The sequence below is a fragment of the Colius striatus genome, chromosome 4 (assembly GCF_028858725.1).
Source record: "Colius striatus isolate bColStr4 chromosome 4, bColStr4.1.hap1, whole genome shotgun sequence".
Lineage (NCBI taxonomy): Eukaryota > Metazoa > Chordata > Aves > Coliiformes > Coliidae > Colius > Colius striatus.
In genome coordinates this window covers 35,814,005-35,832,770 of record NC_084762.1, presented here as the reverse complement: position 1 = coordinate 35,832,770, position 18,766 = coordinate 35,814,005, and the positions used below count along the sequence as shown (strand labels likewise).

The window sequence follows — 18,766 nt, the reverse complement described above, 5'->3', positions numbered from 1 at the left end:
ACTGTTCCAAAATGAAGGCGCATACCACTTCAATATGTGGGAGCTGCATCCATTAGCTGTTCCAGGAGAGTGTTTCTTCTTATCAGACAGGACTCCTTAGGGATACAATACTTTCTGTGTTTACAGAACTCTTAGTAGACATTAGAAACATGCAGTTCACTTAAAACAATATATTAGTTCTAAGTGGAACAATGCAATTTGGGGTTTGAGATATTATTTCTTAGTGTGTGTACTGTCCTATAGTGACATAGGTGAGCTACCTATCATTATTTTTATTATTTTTTATGTTTTCAAAGACTCTTTGAAAGTCCAGTTTTGTTAATAATCGGTACTGAATTTGCTTATGCCCTTCAGTTGGGACGTAAGTGTACCATGGTCCATAAACTTCCTTTAGAGCTTTGTGGATATTTTTACGCCTTGTTGATTAATGAGTCATTGTGTATCATGACTTCTTTTCCTGGTATTCATCATGTGTTAGTTTGAGTTGCAACATTTTCTTGCAACGTACTCTATTTTATTGAAGTCAACAAAACATTGTATGGAGCAATTGTATTTTTCTTAGACATATGGATAATTATGTTTAAGCATTATGATATTTTTAGTGGTTAAGGCTTTTTGAGCTAAGTAGAATGTATCACACTACAGTAGCATCTCTTTAACGAAGTAGTTTAATTTTTATTTTAGCTTTCTTAATGTTGAGTTACATTGTTGTGTTGTTAGCCAGGTAACAAAATGACAAAATAAATTTTATTATTTTACTATAGAACTTGTTCAGGTGAGAAAGTTCGTGTGTGATAAGCCAGGGTATGCGTTTATAGTATATACCAAGTTTATGGTTATACCAAGAGTTCTGCATGAGGACTTCAAGTGAAATAGTGCTCTATACAGTTTCATCATCTGACCTACTCCATAAATATTCTCACGTAATCAAGAGAATTGCATGCTTTCCCCACCACAACATACCATATTAAATTAAATGAAAATGGAAAAAAAATCTGTAGTGGGCTTTATACAGAGTTAAGGTTTCCTTTTCAAAGTATTTGAGATGTACTTGCAGTAGAATTGTATTTTTAGCTGAATTAAGTTTGGGCTAATTATTCCCCCCATCCACCCTAATCACTCTCATCATTCCTTGAAAAAATGTCAGTGTTACGAACATCTTCCTCCTATATGTGGCACAGTTTTTGTCAGATTAAGGTTTAGAAGATGGATTTTGATTCTTAGATTCCCCTGATAGTACTTGCATGTGCTGTTGTGGATCCTGCCCTGTGAATGAATGTGTAACAGAGCTTCCATTTTCACTTCTTTATGAAACCAGAAAGCCCAAAATATTTCTGTGGGACTGACACTTATTTACCTAAACAAATTCTAAGTCATTTAGAAAATACAGGAAAATGCAGAACATCTGACAAAAACCAAAGCCTGGGTACTTTAAGCGTGTTAGAGAATGGAGACGAATTTTTATGATGTATCCTCAAAATAATTTTTAACTGAGTTAAACTTAGTTGAGAAAGATCAGATCCTGGAATCTGTGACCATAGCTTTACATCTTGCCTGTACCTAATTTCCACTTGAGTCATGGAGTTTTGAGGAAAAAGTTCATGATATATTAGTATGAGGAGTCTTAACTGTGCTATTGTCTTATACTCTAAGGATCATCTTTCTATTTAAATTAAGAAATTCCCCTATATGACTTTCTGGTTTATATATTTTCTGTAAGATGAAAAAAGCACCAGTTTATTTACTGTTCAATTTTTAATGAATATTATTAATTTTGACAATCATTCGCAGTTTTCATTCCAAGTCTATACAAGTTCTATGGTAGTTTTGCTACTTCAGTTGGAGATGTGCTTTTTCTGCAGTTGTATTATGGAAACACTACTTGATGTGTTTTTACTTAAAGTTGTCTAAAGCTTATTTTTGTATAGGTGGGGTTTCTCACTGTCAACCAAGTCAGCTGGAAACTTTAATGACCATACTGGACAGGTCACTGAGGATTTTATCATTGTTAAAGCTATAAAACTAGTCTGGTAGCTGTACACCACAGTGGTTTTGTTCTTTGTTGTTGTTGTTGTTCTTTTTCTTTTTTCTCTCTGTCATTGATCTACCTGAATTCTTAATAGATTCTTACAAGCCAAGACTTGCTCTTGCAGCAGTAGTGAAAACCTAAGTTACAGGCTGCTTTGCACAAGCCTTTGCTCAGCATTTTTGGTTTTTGTGTTTTTTTTTTTAAATGCTTGCATTTGTTGATTTCTCTTCTTGAAAAAGGATAAATATTGCAATTCTCCCTTTAAATATAAGAGCTTGTACCCATATTTGTTCAATGGTAAAACCTTATTTTCCAAGCACTCATATTTATCTACATCTTCTACTCATCTAAAAGTATCTACATGTTTTTATCTATGCAAGCCAAGTTTATACCTATTTAGAAAGGCATTTAAAAATCCTTCTGTTTTGCATCCATTGATTAAGGAGTATTTGTTCTGTTTAATACACCAAACTAAAGCATTACCAACAACATGATCAATAAATACAGTACTATTTACAAGGAACTACTTGGCCCAGTTTTTAAGTAGTCAGGAAAGCCTGGTTCTGTGACTTCAGTAATTTCCAGTGGAGGAAAAATACTTCCACGGTATTACATTCCTAATTTAATTCTTTGCAAAATGTATACAAGTTTTGAACAGGGACATTATATGTCAAATCAGAATGCAAAGGATGAGGTGCTCTCTAGCCTTGAGCACAAGCCACAGCAGAATACCATATCTTAAAAGATTTTTAGCGAGCACCACACATATCCACATTGCTGCTTCTGTTTTATAACTTTGATCTTTATTGTGATGCCAAGAATAAGTCAGTGCCCTTATAGTACAGCTAGATACTTTTGTAAGTTGCCTACACTTTTAATCCTCCTAACATTTGTCTTGCAGTTAAATTAGTTGCATAAAATTTTATGCAGGAAAGGTATTCTTTTGACGTAATATTATACTTGTCTTTGCAGTAGTTTATCACAGTTAGTCACTTAAAAGTCAGAGCGTTAATGTATTTTATTTGTAGTTTTAATGCTGAGGGGCAATATTTCCAAAAACTTCCTAGAAAAGCTGGAAGTGGCATCAGTAAAAACAGATGTGTTCTGCAGGATACTTATAGATTAAAGATGGTATCCATTCCAGTGATATTGTCAAACTGGGCCACAGGTAATGCCAACTTTCTTAATTCTTGTAATAACACTAAATATTAACCTATGTAGTCTCCAGACATTCTGTTTTGCGGAAATATAAATGAATGTTTTCAGTAACAGATTACTAGGAAAACCTGTGTTAAATGCATAGTCTAGTAGTTCATTAATCTTTTGCTTCTAAATTTAAAACAAAATTGCATGACATGAAAATCAAGAATAGATATTTTAGTAGTTCAGGATTTTTTTTCTAATGCAATAAGAATTTTGCTTTTCCTGTATTAACTTTTTAAGTACAGGATAAATTAACTTGACTTTAGTAGCTGCAAAAATCACGTAATAGCATGTTCCTCCTGTGCTAATATTTAGAACCAGTTAAGCATTTTCATTAGAGTTTGGTATTGTATATTGATTTTTTTGGTAATATTTTCTTTTTTTTCTGGAGAGAATAAAACACTTTTGTTTTTAAAGCATTGAAGTCAGTTGAGATAGGCTTACTGATTTTTATCTAGAGTGAAAAGATTGCGTTCAGTTTCTGGGTTGCTGCTATTAATATACATTTAGGTTATGCAGGATTTTGTCTTAATATGATCAGTCTTTATTTATGTAAAGTAGAATTTTGACACCATTTTACTGATATACATTTAGCAAAAGCAGAATTCTGGATCTGTATTATTAAAATGCATAGAATAGCTATCATATTCTGGGCTTCTGCTGAAATATGCTTTTAATTGAAGCAGAATTATAGCTATATATTATCAATGTGAATCTAGTTAAAAGTACAGCATTGGCTGGAGTGCTTCATTGTTATACTAGGACAATGGGCTCAGTTTTGTGGGTTTGAATTTAGATGCCATCATGTACACGATAGATGCTCAGTGCAGGAAGTGATCAAGAGAAGACTTTATTCTGAAAGATGTGTGTTTCTAGCTGGTGTGACAAACAGTGGCAAACCTTGAGAAGAAAGGCAAGAGCCATATATTCATTCAGGTTTTTATTTGCGTTTTAGGCAGTTTGTACTCTGAAAAGGGGATATTATTACATGCCCCTATCCAACTTAATAGCACCTCAGTATAGCAAATAATTCTGGAGAGGAAGTCTTTTAACTTTCCTTTTAAAAAGAGGAAAAAAAAAGAGATACAAATAAGAGGAGAACAGTAACTTAAAATGCAAGCTCAGGTGATTAAAAAGACCTGCAGTTTTTACCTGTTTCCCCATCTATAGTGCAAAGGCCAGCCCCTGTGACTCTGTGTTACATTTCATGGGGTCTTGCAGAATGCTTAGCAGTGTTTCAGAAAAAAAGCAAAAATGTGATTAAATGGAATCCATACATTTACCATTTTTATGAGCCATATAGGGCTAAGTAGATGTTCAGTTCTTACTCATGAATGTCAGTATTCATGTACTTAAAGTATGCAACTAAATTATTAACATTGATTTTAAGAGAGTCAATTGAGACCTGAAGTATGTGTGCTAATATTTACATGATAAGAACCTTAGTTTCAGTGCTAATGACTTTTTAGTCGTCATACATATGTAAAGTGTGTGAAAAGCAAGTGAGAAGGGAATATCTCAAAGAGAGTATTTAAAAGAAGTGTAGAAAAATGTGAAATCATGTTCATATCAACTGCTTTACATGAGACAAGAACAGACAGATCTCCAATACCCTTGAAAGGTGGTGCATTTGGAATGGACAGAAACGTGTGTGGTTTTCACAGCGCAACACTGAACCAGTGTTTCTCACTGTCACAAGCTATTACTGCTTAGTCAAATTTTTTAAATCCTTCGCCAGCTGTTTCAGGTGGTTTAGGAAGACATATAGTTCTTCTTCCCAAAATCTTGGTATGCATAAAAAGTGGAGGTCTTTACAGGAATATTGCTTAGGAAGGAAGGGTATGTCAGGCAAGCGGCATTGTCTGTTAAAAGATAGTCATTAGAAGTTAACCAACTTTCTCTCTTGGCCAGAATTTTTTTAATACTCCTGAAGAAAGTTTGTTGAAACTTTGTCTGAAATTCCTATTGGAGCCTAGATATTGGAGAGTACTGGTAAGAAATGCTCTGGTGCTTCCATCATTCCTGGTTGGTTGTCATCATCTCTTCTATGCATTAGGTTCAGTTGAAGGTTTTCTAACTGGGCAAGATTACATTTAAAAAATTGTTGTATATTTGAAAAAAACAACCTTATACTCCCAAGTAAGTCAAGGATTTAAATTACTAGGGACATATTAGTACATAAATATAGATAGATGAGCAAACAGAAATAAAAGACAATTTTATAACATGTTTTTTAAGCACGTAAAAGAACTTTTGGATGCCAAAGTAGAGAACTGCTTCTCTGGAGGGAATAAAATTTAGCAATATAAGTCCAGTTGCTTTAACACAGCATAAATTCCAATACTGCAAGTAGTCTAAAATTATCATCATCAGCGAGTACACTAATGAAACCTTGTTTTTCTCGTAATTTCAAGCTGCAAAAACAAGTCTTTGGGGCATAATAAGATGATAGCATACGGTATCTGTTTTAATAAATGATGTTCAGATTGGAAATACTGTCTGATCTTAATATATTTTGAAATCTTTGTTGTTAAGCTTTTCTTTATTTAGTGAATATTACTGCCCATGGTGACCACAGATGCAGATAAAGCAGACCTGTGTTGATGGGTTTTTTTTAAAAAGAAAGAAATAAAAAATAAATTTTAAAAAAGGATTTCCTCTCTTGTACCACTCAGTGACTCAGTGTTGTCTGGCATAGGGTTATTTTGTTGACTGATTGCCACTGGATTTTTATTTATGCTTTTTAATTAACAATTACAGTTTAAATACCTCGTATAAATCTATGGTCTGTGAGGGGGGTGGTTGTTCAACTTTATTATGTTATTTTAGTATGCAGAAATATCACAGTATTAGATTTCACTAGACCCTGGTTTTATAGAGGTTCTCTTTACCTTTTTAGAAGGTCGAAAATGACTGCTTCATTTTGAGTTGGTCTTTGTTCTAGTTTCTACAGAAACTCTTCTTTCAAAACAAGGAGGTGCAAGTTTTTTCCTTATTTTTTTATAAAGCATTTTGCAGCTAAGGACTATTTAACTAATATGGTTTTATGGGTTATAATGAGGGCACTTCAAATCATGTTCTCCTTTAATTTCTATAATATTATTGCAACAATGAATAAAGTACTTAATTACCTTTCCGCTATGTCAGGGTCTTTTCTTTTTCTAAATATGCTATAGGAAATAAGCACAAAGGATTTGAATTGATCGCTCTTTATACTCCTCTGCTCATGTAATTGATTCCACCGTATTGAAACCTATTCTTTCTGTCTGTATACAGAAGATTTCTTTGCAATGGTCCAGGCCCAGCAGGTTGATTACACACTTGTTACCTGTAATTCAATACAGCAGCGCCCTGTTTACAAAGTCCAGATTTCCTGTGCTGTCAGTTAGGGCAATCAGCACAAAGACCAAGAGCTTTTGGAACTAAATAAACAATGAGAAAAACATTCAGGGCTGCCAGTAACCTTCACAGGTAATTTAACAGCCTTTGACTACAAGGCATCAGTTGCTGTAGATGTCTGCCGAGTATGAAATCTGACATTCTCCCTTGCCATGTTCTGCCAATAGGTCCGTGTGTAATCTCTCGCTGAGGTTCACTGCCGCTCCGCCGCGCTCAACCAAACCGCCTTTATTATGACGGACGCCCACACCTGCGTTCTGTCACCTACATGCCGTGTACTCTTCCAAAAGGACACAGCCAATTGTCTGGAATTTCAGAAAAAAAATATGAAATTACAGTCATTCCTTTGACCCTTCTTCTGGTCAGCATCCTGGCCAGCACGACCTTTTTGAACTCTGCTTAGAAATGTTTAAATATGAATAAAGAAACTGCTTGATCAATTCTGCATAAATTGTACAGAGGGCTCTCTGTTTTCTAGATGCCATCTTCAGCAGTCAAATCTCTTTGCAAGCAGATAAAATTAGTGTTATCTATACAAGTTTAAAAGTGCATCTGTTAAAAAAAATCAAGATAGCAACTATAATACTTGTAAGTTAGATATTTATTATTCATATAAACAACCCAAACTATCTGACAAATAAGCATTTTACTGGCTGCCTGCACTGTACTGAGCTCATGGAATCCTTTCTGCCCTCTTTTTTAATTATTCCCAATATATAAATCTGTAGACATCTTGCAAGCTGTTATGAAGAATCTATTTTTTCATAACCGTTGTACAAATATAAGAACAGAAATGATTTTAAAAATCTGGGAAAATCTATTATTTAACTATATTTTAACCAGAAACTGGTTCCCTGTTCTATTTTTACACTTTCACTGATGCTTTTCTGAGCGCCTTGTTGTGGTCAGTTTAATAGGAGGTAGCTGCAGGTATAGTGAAACAGACACTTCCCGTCGCTTGATTCACATATCTGCCCAGTAATTCCACCTCAGGGAACATGCTTGTGCAGCCACAGATATATGCCTATCCATGGCTGAAAACTAAATGTATAAATTTAGTATTAGTTTAGTTTTAATTGCTTGCTGTGTCTCATTTGGGAATTAACATACAGATTTAAATTATATAGACATGATTTGGGCATAGCATTGGAGAGGAAGGATTATTAAATGGGTTTTTTTATTTTTAATGATACTGTTTTGTGCAAAAGTAGATGCTGGAACACTAGCAGACCAGAAGCAGTTTACCAAAAGCATAAAGAATTCAAGTGAGAAATTTCAAATTCCTTTGGGGATTCCTAAATATTTGGTGGTGTTTCTGTGGTCCCAGGGGAGCAGAGAAAAGAATAATAATAGCACTATCTTCATTGTGCGTTAATGGGGTCAGGAATAACGCTGTGAGGATGATGATCTTACTAAGAACAAAGTATGGTAAAGATATAACTATTTTACAATGTGTGGGCACAGCAACAATTAAGGATTCTAGTGCAGAAAGCGCTAATGTGATTGTAATTGAAACAAGCAATTTGGCATAGCATGGTAACTTGTGGGAAGTGGTCATGTCCTGCGTGGGCTAGCTCATGGAAACTTATGGAGCGAACAATGACAACTCAGTATTTATGACACATTTCACGCTAGTGGATCCATTATATAGTCAAGATGGATTGCATGTAACTGTTTCAGCAACAGCAAAGTAATGTGCTGCCACAGGAAAGAGCTGAGGTGCTGTATGGCTCCCCACCAAGCTGTAGCTCAGTTAGACATTGAATAGTCACTACAGCTTGATTGTAATGTATTCTCTACTAGATTAAGTTCATCTTGGATAAACAGTGGAATACTTCTAATGGAAGTTATGGGCTGGGACTCTTATTTATTTATTTATTTTGCATACTGAAATAATCCATACTTGACAAAAACTAAGATAATGTTAACGCCCAGTCAAAAATCTGACCTGCGAGGGTGGCTACATTATTGTTACACTCTGAAATTAGCCATACGTAAGTGAGAAATAAACTCCCTCTGTGCTTAGCTGTTTCACTTGCAGTCCCTGTGCTACCTTCTGCATTTCTTACAACAGTTGAACTAATATGAAGTATCTAAATGCACCTGTAGCCAAGAGGACGTTTTAACATAGTTTGTCACAGACTCCTATGCGACCTGATCATTGTGAACCTGCTTCTGCAGGATTGGACTAGGTGATCTCTAAAGGTCCCTTCCAACCCCTACCATTCTATGATTCTATGATCCTATGATTCTCAGAAGATGATGAGAGGATTGGAGCACCACTCCTGTGAAGACAGGCTGAGAAGATTGTGGTTGTTCAGCTTAGAGAAGGGCACCGAGGAGACCTTATAGCAACCTTACAGTACCTAAAGGGACTGACAAGAAAGTCAGAGAGGGACTTCTTATAAAAACAGGTACGCATAAGAAAAGGGGCAATGGCTTGAAACTGAAAGAGGGTAGATGCAGATTAGGTATTACTGGCTGATTCCCCATTCAGTGAGATCTCGACCAGCTTGAGAGTTGGGCAGAGAGGAACCTCATGAGGTTCAACAAGGACAAATGCAGAGTCCTGCATCTGGGAAGGAACAACCCCATGCACAACACAATGGAAGTTCCATTTAAACATAAGAAAAAACTATTTCACTTTGAGGGGGGCGAAGCAGTGGCACAGGCTGCCCAAGGAGGGTGTGGAATCTCCTTTCTTTGGAGGTCTTCAAGACCTGCCTGGAAGCGTTCCTATGTGACCTGATCTAGGTGGACCTGCTTCTGCAGGGGGGTTGATCTAGATGATTTATGGAGATCCCTTCGAACCTCTAACATTCTGTGATTCTATGATTACAAAGAAATTCTTCACAGTGAGAGTAGGGAGGCATTGGAGAAGGTTGTCCACAGAGGTTGTTAATGTTTCATCTTTGGAGATGTTCAAGGCCAGGTTGAATGGTGCTTTGAGCAACCTGATCTAGTGGAAAGTGTTTCTGCCCATGGAAGGGATGTTGGACTAGAAGTTCTTAAAGTTCCCTTCCAATCCAATGCATTCTTTGAGTTTATGAACTTTGAATATGCATCTGCTTCACAACTTCTCTTTCCATTGAAGTTCTAAGTTGACAAAATTTTAGCCTAGTTAGGTCCTTTTAGAGTTACATTTTACACACATTTTATGTATTTTGTGAATTTTATTAATTCATATTAAATTTATTGATTCATATTATAGTTAGAATTTTATATTTAAAAAATATTTATTGTGTTGGGTTTTGTCCCTTATTCTGATGTAGAAGTCTTCCAGCAGACAGTAATTCATAATCTTCAGAAGCAGCTATGTTCAATTTCCAAAAGTGAAAAGGAGCTCATTAAATGAAAAAAAAAAAAAAATCTGCCACCACTTGAATTAAAAATAAAACTTTTTTTAAAAGAGTTTTCCATTGGAAACTGCAGCTACTCCTGCATTTACCTAACTTTTGAACTCAATGGAAAGCCCTAGCTGCCACTTGTCTCAGTAGTGTCCATGAAGGATGCTCAGATATATGACAACATTTGCACATTGTTGCTTTCCACAGTCTGTTGTTAGATTTGGTTCCAGTTTTCATTGTTAACTGCTTCTCCAGTACATCTCATTTGGCTGATTATGATCACTAATATAACAGCCAAGAGTGATCAGGAAAGGGAGATAAAATGCCTCTGAATCTTGAACTTCTGCTGCTGGTTTCCCATTCTCTAAATACTGTGAGAGAATCTGAAAGCAAATCTCACATGGTCTGCATCTGTGTATTAAGGAACTTGGGATAAAACTGTACTCTATTAGATTTTTCCTGGAAAAAAAAATAGTTAGCAGTTATTAGCTGCAGAATGAACTAGTTTCCTTCTATTTGAATGAATTGCTTCATAGTTCTTCACTTCAGGACAGATTTAATACTACTGTTGATATTTTGTTATCTCTGGATTGTAATGTATTTGTGTTACAGTATAATTGCATATTACATTTCTTCGTTTAACTTTTGATTCTCAAATTCATCTACCCACATCAGAGGGGAAAAGAGACTGAAGATATTTTAACTGTGTTCTAATCATTCTTGACTCTTAATTTTTCAACAACATATTAAACATGGGGTTTTGTCTCTCAACAGTATATCAATTGAATGGGATCAGGCCATAGTTCAAAATAGGATTCTTGCAAATCAATTTGATATATTTTTTAAATCCAAAAGAGCATTAAGACTGACAAAGTAGTTTTTCCTTACATGTCAGCAGGAGTTTGTTTGGTTGGTTTTGATTGAATTTGTTATCATGGGTTACTAAGCAAGGTAACTTAGGGTAGTAAGACACACCACAACCAGGGTTTCCGTAATGCAAACAGGCATTAATTGATAAATTCCTGCTCCAAAGCAAAGTCATTAATAAGCATAAAGTGACACGAGTAACAGAGTGAGAGTGTTACATAACTTCAGAGATGGTTTAGCAAATTCTAAGGTACTATTAATTGTAATATCCTTTACTGGGATTGTAGTAAAAATCAATATACTTACCTGAAGATAAAAATGACATTTTTGACAAGCAGGCAAGAAAATCTAAAAGGAATGGAGAGAAGGTAGGGAAGAAGGCAGGAGAACGCCAGGGATCAAAAAGCTGTACTTTAAAAAATCTATTTGTAGGTTTCCTTTGCTATCCATAGGATCTTGTCTTTTTTATTTTGTCTTTCACATACACAGTCTCTCTCATTCTTTTTTTGCACCCCTGTCATTTTCTTTATATTTTAATTAATTTTATCAATTGTATTAAGAATTCTAGAGTCAAAAGAATCATATGTGACCCATAGTATCTCTGACAGTTTTTATGATGACGAAATACAACCAGAATTTTATCAGAATGTCATAGCAGAACTATCACCACATCTAGCTCTACTTATGCTCTGGAAAATTCAGAATGCCTTTTTGGAGGGAGAGGACATTGTTTGGTTTTGTTTTAACTGATTTGTTTGGTTTTGGTGGTGGTGTTTAGTTTTGTTTTATGAATTGCACAAATGGGAAAATCTCTTATAAACAACAGCTTTTCTGAGTTTGGCATTTGTATTTTCTTGAACATTGAGCTGCTGCTTGCCCAGAGCATTCAGTCACAGACCCAACGATCTACAGTCTGTCTGATTCTGTTCCCAGCATAACCATCTCTCACGTTTAATTGTGACTTGCATAGTAATTAATATCTAACTTAAGTCCCAACACCAGAATTAAGGTGATTATATGAGAAACTGCTATTACTTTTCCTTTGTTTTTAAATGAAAATATTCAGTAATCATTATAATGGAAACATTCTTGTTGTGGCCCTAAGACTTATTAGCTTGGACACAAGATTTCCTGACTTCATGTCCAAATTTCTCAGTGGTTACCAAGTAGTGAGGTGTGAGTGACTACCTTGCAGGTAAAGCATGGCACCAGGCCCAAAGGAATAATCCTTATTATTTCCATGCAGGAAGGCTTAGGCACTTTGCTCTTCCCCATGCTGATAAGATCCTGGATGGAAGGAGTCAGCTGTGTTGGTTGGCGCTTGGCATTATGGTGACAGTAGCAAAGCAGTAAAAAGGCAGTAGCAAAGTCTCTGGTAGTAGAAGAGAGAAGGAAGTAAGAAAGATCAGTTCTGACTTTAAAGAACTGTAGCATGTACTCCCTTGTACAAGGAGTGTGTGACCTGCAGAGCATTACCTGGTTCTTCCTGAGAGGTCCTGCTAGGGGAAGAAATTTTCCTGCTGCACAGAAGGAAGGAGGGAGAAGGTATGTATTTTTACAGAGGTTGCTTTGTTGACTCACTCTTTCTGCTATCTTTTATGCATAAAATAAATATTGTTTTAATAAGGTGTATATTCCCTTTTTTGTCCTGGAAATAGCGTATTGGTAACCGTGCTGTTGATGGCTGCCTGCCTGCCTGTCATTTCTCCCTCCCTCAGCCAAAAATAACTTTGCCACCTCCTGTCATTTTCAAATTGATTTTACAGGAATATGCCATTAATAACTGTGCCAAATAAAAAATCTGTGGTTTGGATGTTACTTGTAGGCATGACAGAAGTCCCACTGAGGAGTGTGTTCAGGATGCAACTATTTACTAACGAGGCTGTTCATTCTGCTGCTTTTGAAACTGCTCTTTGTAGAAAACATAGCACACTTTGTTAACCCTCACAAGTTTATTTCTTTACTGCACCAGTAGTAGACCTCAACCATGTGAGATCTTCTAGGATTATAGGGAAAAAAGTTTAATGAATCTATTAATGTCTTAATGTGAGATGAATGTGTCCAGCAGGTTGAGGGAGGTTCTTCTTCCCCTCTGCCCTGATGAGACCTCATCTGGAGTCCTGTGTCCAGTTCTGGCCTCCCCAGCTCAAAAGGGACAGAGAACTTCTGGAGAGAGTCCAGTGCAGGGCCACCAAGATGATCAGGGGACTGAAGCATTTTTCATATGAAGAAAGGCTCTGGTACCTGGGGCTGTTCAGCCTGGAGAAGAGGAGACTGAGAAGGAACCCTATTAATACTTAAAAGTATTTAAAAGGTACATATCAAAAGAATGGGGCAGCACTTTTTTTCTGTAGTGTCTAGTGATAGGGCAAGGGATAATGGACATAAACTGGAACACAAAAAGTTCCACTTATGGAAAACCAATTTTATTGTCTGAAATTTATTTTAATATGGAAGTTATTTAAATGTTCTCTGTGTGTGTGCCTTGTCCTGGAATGTGGACTTTATAAAAGTTCCTTGAAAGCAAAACATTGCAGTTAGATTTTTTAAGATAATCTTTTTGATGTAGGTTTAGTATCACTGTCACAGCATCTAAGGCTTCCTTGGAAAAAGTGACATAGTTAACAGTTTTATAAAGGGTTTGCATCATAGAGACTTTTATGATGGTTTTGAACATACTACAGGAAAAAAAAATGCAGCAGTAAAACAGATCCAAATGACAAGTTGAAGCCCATCATTTTATTTATTTAAATAAATTTAGTACTCGTGAAAAGTGCCAGATTGACAGCAACAGAGACTGAATACCTCTGTTCCACAGATCAAGTACAGAATAAGTCGTGCAGGGTTCTCGTGTGGCGCTGCTAATGTCTTAACCTTGATCTGCAGCTGTCACCTGTAGACATGAGTAGTTCAATTTCCATCCCCATTCACTCCTTAGACTAAAACTGCCAACAACAGTGGCAAATGCAGTTATATTATACTGGAAAGTAATTGGACAGAACTGCCTGGTATTAAATGAACAACTCATAACAAGTGACCTGGTCGAGATTGAAGACATTGTGTGGTGTATGTGGGAAGGTTTCCACATTCCTTTGCCAAAGTACCAAAGGGATTTGTCATCTGGACATGGTATTTCTCATTGCTCCCTGAACTTTTACACTCTCTCCACATAGAGTTATATTTCAGTTACGCCTTTAGCAACTATTCAGAGGATCAACCCCTCATTTATTCTTTTTAATTCAAAGAAATTTCAAAAAGGACCCCTCTAGACCGTATTTGAAGATTTATCCTCAGAAGGGTTTGTTGAGGTTTACCTCATGCTTCCCATAACTCTTTACCAGTGAGTCTGATCAGGAGTAAGTTATACTGCACTTGGAAGAAGAGATTGGACAAATTGGCTAGGCTTGGGTGCACCAGACTTTGGTTTGGCAGTAGCACGTCTCACTTTTCTTGACGTCCATCTTGTAGCAACTATAGAAATCAGTCACAGGTAACCATTTATGTTTGTACACTGTGATTGTGTGGCAGTTTGAGCCTGGCTGGATGCCAGGTGCCCACCACACCGCTTTATCCCCCACCTCCTCAGCAAGCCAGGGAAGGGGAGAAAATAAGATGGGAGTCTTGTGGGTTGAGATAAAAGCAGTTTAATAAATAAGCAGCAAAGCCGCGTGCGGGAAGCAAAGCAAAAGCAGATAAAGCTGTTACTCTCTACTTCCCATCAGCAGCGATGTCCGGCCACCTCCCGAGAAGCAGGGCTTCAGTACGCGTAGCGGTTGCTTTTGGAAGGCCAGAAATGAATCTTGCCTCCCCTTCCTGCTCCTCTCCCCCAGTTTATATTACTGAGCTGACATCATATGGTATGGAATATCTCCTTGGTCAGCCTGGGTCAGCTGTCCTGGCCATAGTCCCTCCCAAGATCATGCCCACTCACAGCTATTGGTGAAGGTGGGGGAAGGAATGCTGGAGGGACAGCCCTGATGCTGTGCAAGCGGTAGTCATAATATTGATATCAACAGTAAGCACAGGACTGCAAGAGCTGCTGTGGAAAATCACTACCGTCCCAGACCCACTACAGATTGGAATTGCTGTGTGCTTAAAGCAATCAACCCAAATTATTTCTTTGCAAAGCTCAAGTATAATTACTGTCCTGATACTCAAATTCCCCATATTGAGTAGGGACTACTAAATATAACAAGAGTATCAGTGTAATATTATTTCTTTGCTAAACAGAATTAAGATGTTCTTAAGGAAAATAATGCAGAGATGTGGCACTTTGTCACAGGGGTTTGTTACAAGTCAGAATTTTGATCTTATGGTGAAAGGCTGAGGGAGCTGGGGCTCTTTAGCTTGGAGGAGACCGAGAGGTGACCTCATTAATGTTTATAAATATGTAAAGGACAGATGTCAGGAGGATGGACCCAGGCTCTTCTCAATAATGGCCAATGATAGGACAAGGGGCAATGGGTATAAGCTGGAACATAAGAGGTTCTAAAGAAATATAAGGAAGAATTTCTAAACTGTGAGGGTGATGGAGCACTGGAGCAGGCTGCCTAGATGGGTTGTGGAGTCTCCTTCTCTGGAGACGTTCAAAACTCAACTGGACGAATTCCTGTGTGACCTGCTCTAGGTGGTCCTGCTCTTACAGGGAGGTTGGTTTAGATGATCTCTTAAGGTCCCTTCCAGCCCATGAGATTCTGAGATTCTGTGAAATAACATATGAAATATTTTGTATAGTTTTCCGTTTTTATTCTAGGTGCATTTTTTAAAGTATATTGTTTAACATAGTTTTATTATGTTTTTCCCTTAAAATTACATTATTAGATCTAGTACTACTAATTAGATGTAGTAGTTCAAAGTGTAAACTCTAAACTGTAAATAGGAAAACTGTTCTTCTGTACTTGCAGATGGGCAACAGAACCGAAGTACTGTGTTACTTATACATTTGATTGGAATGATAAAAATTCTTACTGTCTGAGAAAAAGTAAATTTGAGTTCACCTTAGTGTCTGATGCTTTTTTTGTTGTTTGTATGGTCAAGTTAGTGCAACTGGAATGATAGAACTAGTGTGACACTAGTTTACAGAAAGGTATGTGTATTTTTGTAATCAAAAGGGAGTAGCAATGTAATAGCAGTGGTATATTCCTCTGTTGTGTTGTCCAGATGACACAGGTCTTACAGATGTGTTTGCTACTTGCCTAATACCATCAGGTTTTAGGTCTTGGCTCACTATTGAGAAGTGATATATCTTACTTAGCACACGTATATTAATTAACAAGTAGCTTTTTACTGGAGTTGAACTTTTCATTGCATAGCTGTTTTTGTGGGAAAGTTACCTGTGCTTTATGAGTTCTACTCTGCTGTAAATTTCCTTAAGAGAGTAATAATACATATCTTTAAGTGAGTGAAATCAAATGGGTTGGCAATAAACTCAGAACAGAGCTTTCCAACAGTAGCAGCCCAGCTTCAGAAGTTCTGTAATCTTAAAAATTTTTGCTTCTAAAAGCACTATTGTGAACACTTTTTTAACAAAAAAAAAAGTTAATTCTTCCAAGTAAGTAAAAAAATTTAATAATTTTGGTAAATGATCATGTGGTAATTATTAAACTAATATGTAATTAGCATTTTCTAATGACAATCATAATCTTGACAAATGCTTTCATTCATTTTGTTCTTATCATTAAAGGCTTTAAAAGCACAGATTTTTGTTAACTGAGTCCCTTGGCTATTCATCAGTGATGTTCAACCTAATACTCCAGTGGCCAGTAATCAGAGAGTTGCCTATTAAGTGAGGGAAATTTTATCATTGTCTTTGTGAACATCACCTTTATTTCTTCTCTAACACAGCAGGTAGATAGAACTGTAAGAGCATCCAACTGATACATATTCATGCATTTTCTAAAATGGTGTACTATACCAATTTTTTTATGTTTTACATGATAAAATTGAAACAAATACTTTGCCAATAGTATGATCTCCGAGGTTGCTCAGGTACAGTATCTTTTTAAAAAGTTAAAGCAGAAGGAGATTTCAGTCTTCTCAATATTTGTTTTCTTTGGTTTAATTTTCTTTGGAGAATATTGTAGGTTTTTCCCTAGTAAAAGGTGTATTGTCTTTTTTCAGAAGCAACACACTTGCTCTTACGAATTCGTCTGCATAGCCATTGCCTGTGATATATTATCTATGTGCTTGATTCTATAAATTAGTACTTAATTTGCATCAATAATACTGAACATGATGTAGCTAAATGTTCTACTATTTGCAGGCAACACATCCTCCAGTTAGTGCTGGTATTCAAATCCCTTAATTTATCCCACTGCTCATCCCAAATCATTTCCCGTAGCTACTCCTTGTATTGTTGACTTCCACCGTGGCAGAAGTACTCACCTTTAGCTTTCTGCAGCAACTCGGTGACTGCTCAGGTCTCTGTCCTCACTTTGCAGAATTCATGGCCCCTCTGCAGCCTAACTCCTTTTTCAAGCATGTTTGTCTTGCAGAGCTTCCATTTCAGTTTATTTCTGTTTAATTTGCAGTTAGATTGGTGTTATTTCTATTTACAGAACGTGAAAGATAAAACAAGAATGCAAAAAGTATAGCAGTGTAATAGGTAGTCACCACAATATTTCTGTGTTTGTTTGGCATTTTGAGTTTATACAGAGCCAAACTGACTTCAAAAATAAAGGACAGATGATCAAAAATGTGAATAAGGACAGTGTGTTCCTCTGCTTTATTTAGCATTGAGCACATTAATGGATGCTCAATAAATGGTAATGATTTTAGAGACATGATTGATGTTTCCTGGATCAAAACATAAGAGATTTTGCTTAAGGACAGCCCAGCTGGCAGAGTATTCCTCTTTTAAAACTGTTTGTGATCAAAATATGTCAGAGCCGTATCTATAAAATATAGTAGGAAAGACTTTTTTTTCAGTGGATTGGTTAATTTATTTTAACAGTAAACTATCAACTGTATCTTCGATTATTCGTCCTTCCTGTCACACCATGTTCCTATCAGTGAGTTAGAGTGCTGCTCTTTTCTCAGCTATCCAGATTTTGTTTCTTTTGTTGTAAACATACTGCTCCCAGAAAAGGGCTGAAGATTTTTGGCATGAGACCATATACAAGGTACTGAAAAGAGAGAACTACATATTTGTTTGTGTACAAAATTCTACCACATGCATGCTTTGGACAGTACTGAGGGAGAAAAAACTACAGTCCATCTTCTAAGTAAGCCATCTGTGTAACTCATCTAATGTTATCCTCCCTAGTCAGAATACACCTCAGTATGACTGGTATAACAAAAAAGGCAAAGATCAGAAAATGAATACGTCTCTTACTTTGTCATTTCAAATGATTGTTTCACTTGAAGAAGCAGTGTTTTTGACTTTTGAGTTAAGAGGACACAGCTTCCAAACTAATGGCTCCTTAGCACAGCCAGTTAAAGCCATCCTTGATATTTCCATGGTTAAAGAAATAAATGTGAATTAAGAAAGAAAGTTGGCAAGTTTAACTTTTTCTCTCTCCTCTGTTCTGAGCCCACCTCTTTTTCCTCCCCTTCTCTCTTCCCCCAGCTCTTTTTTTACCCTTAAGGAAAATAAATCAATTATAGTCTCCTTTCTGACCTTTCAGTTTGTCATGTATGTTTTTCTTTGGATTTTTAATGCTTTTTGGATGCCCTCAAGAGGAAAGTAAAATTTCTTAAGGAAAAACTCACATAGTTGATTCAATTAAAAACAAAAGGGAATTAATTTCAAGTGTAGGTAGCATATTTAACAGGTATAAACATTTCATAGAATTTTTCATTTGGAAACCTTTTATTTCCAAATTTGTATTAAAATGTGGGGTTTTTTTAAAGTAAAACGTGAAAATATGTGTTGTTAAGTCTCAGAAGTCTGAGTCTCTCCATGGAACAAATACTGTAAATA

At 36.3% G+C, this 18,766-nt stretch overlaps 1 protein-coding gene across 2 annotated transcripts in view; it reads left to right on the top strand.

Moving 5' to 3' along the window:
- ZNF407 (zinc finger protein 407) overlaps positions 1-18,766 on the top strand; it is a 351,802-nt gene that overhangs the window by 273,306 nt on the left and 59,730 nt on the right. The window contains exon 9 of one of the 2 annotated variants that reach the window (XM_061995059.1): positions 6,799-7,010. The exons of the other annotated variant lie outside the window; for it this stretch is intronic. Coding sequence (XP_061851043.1) covers positions 6,799-6,821 — 23 coding nt within the window. The 3' untranslated portion in view covers positions 6,822-7,010. Of the gene's footprint in view, positions 1-6,798; positions 7,011-18,766 lie in introns of those variants that run through there. 2 annotated transcript variants of the gene reach the window in all.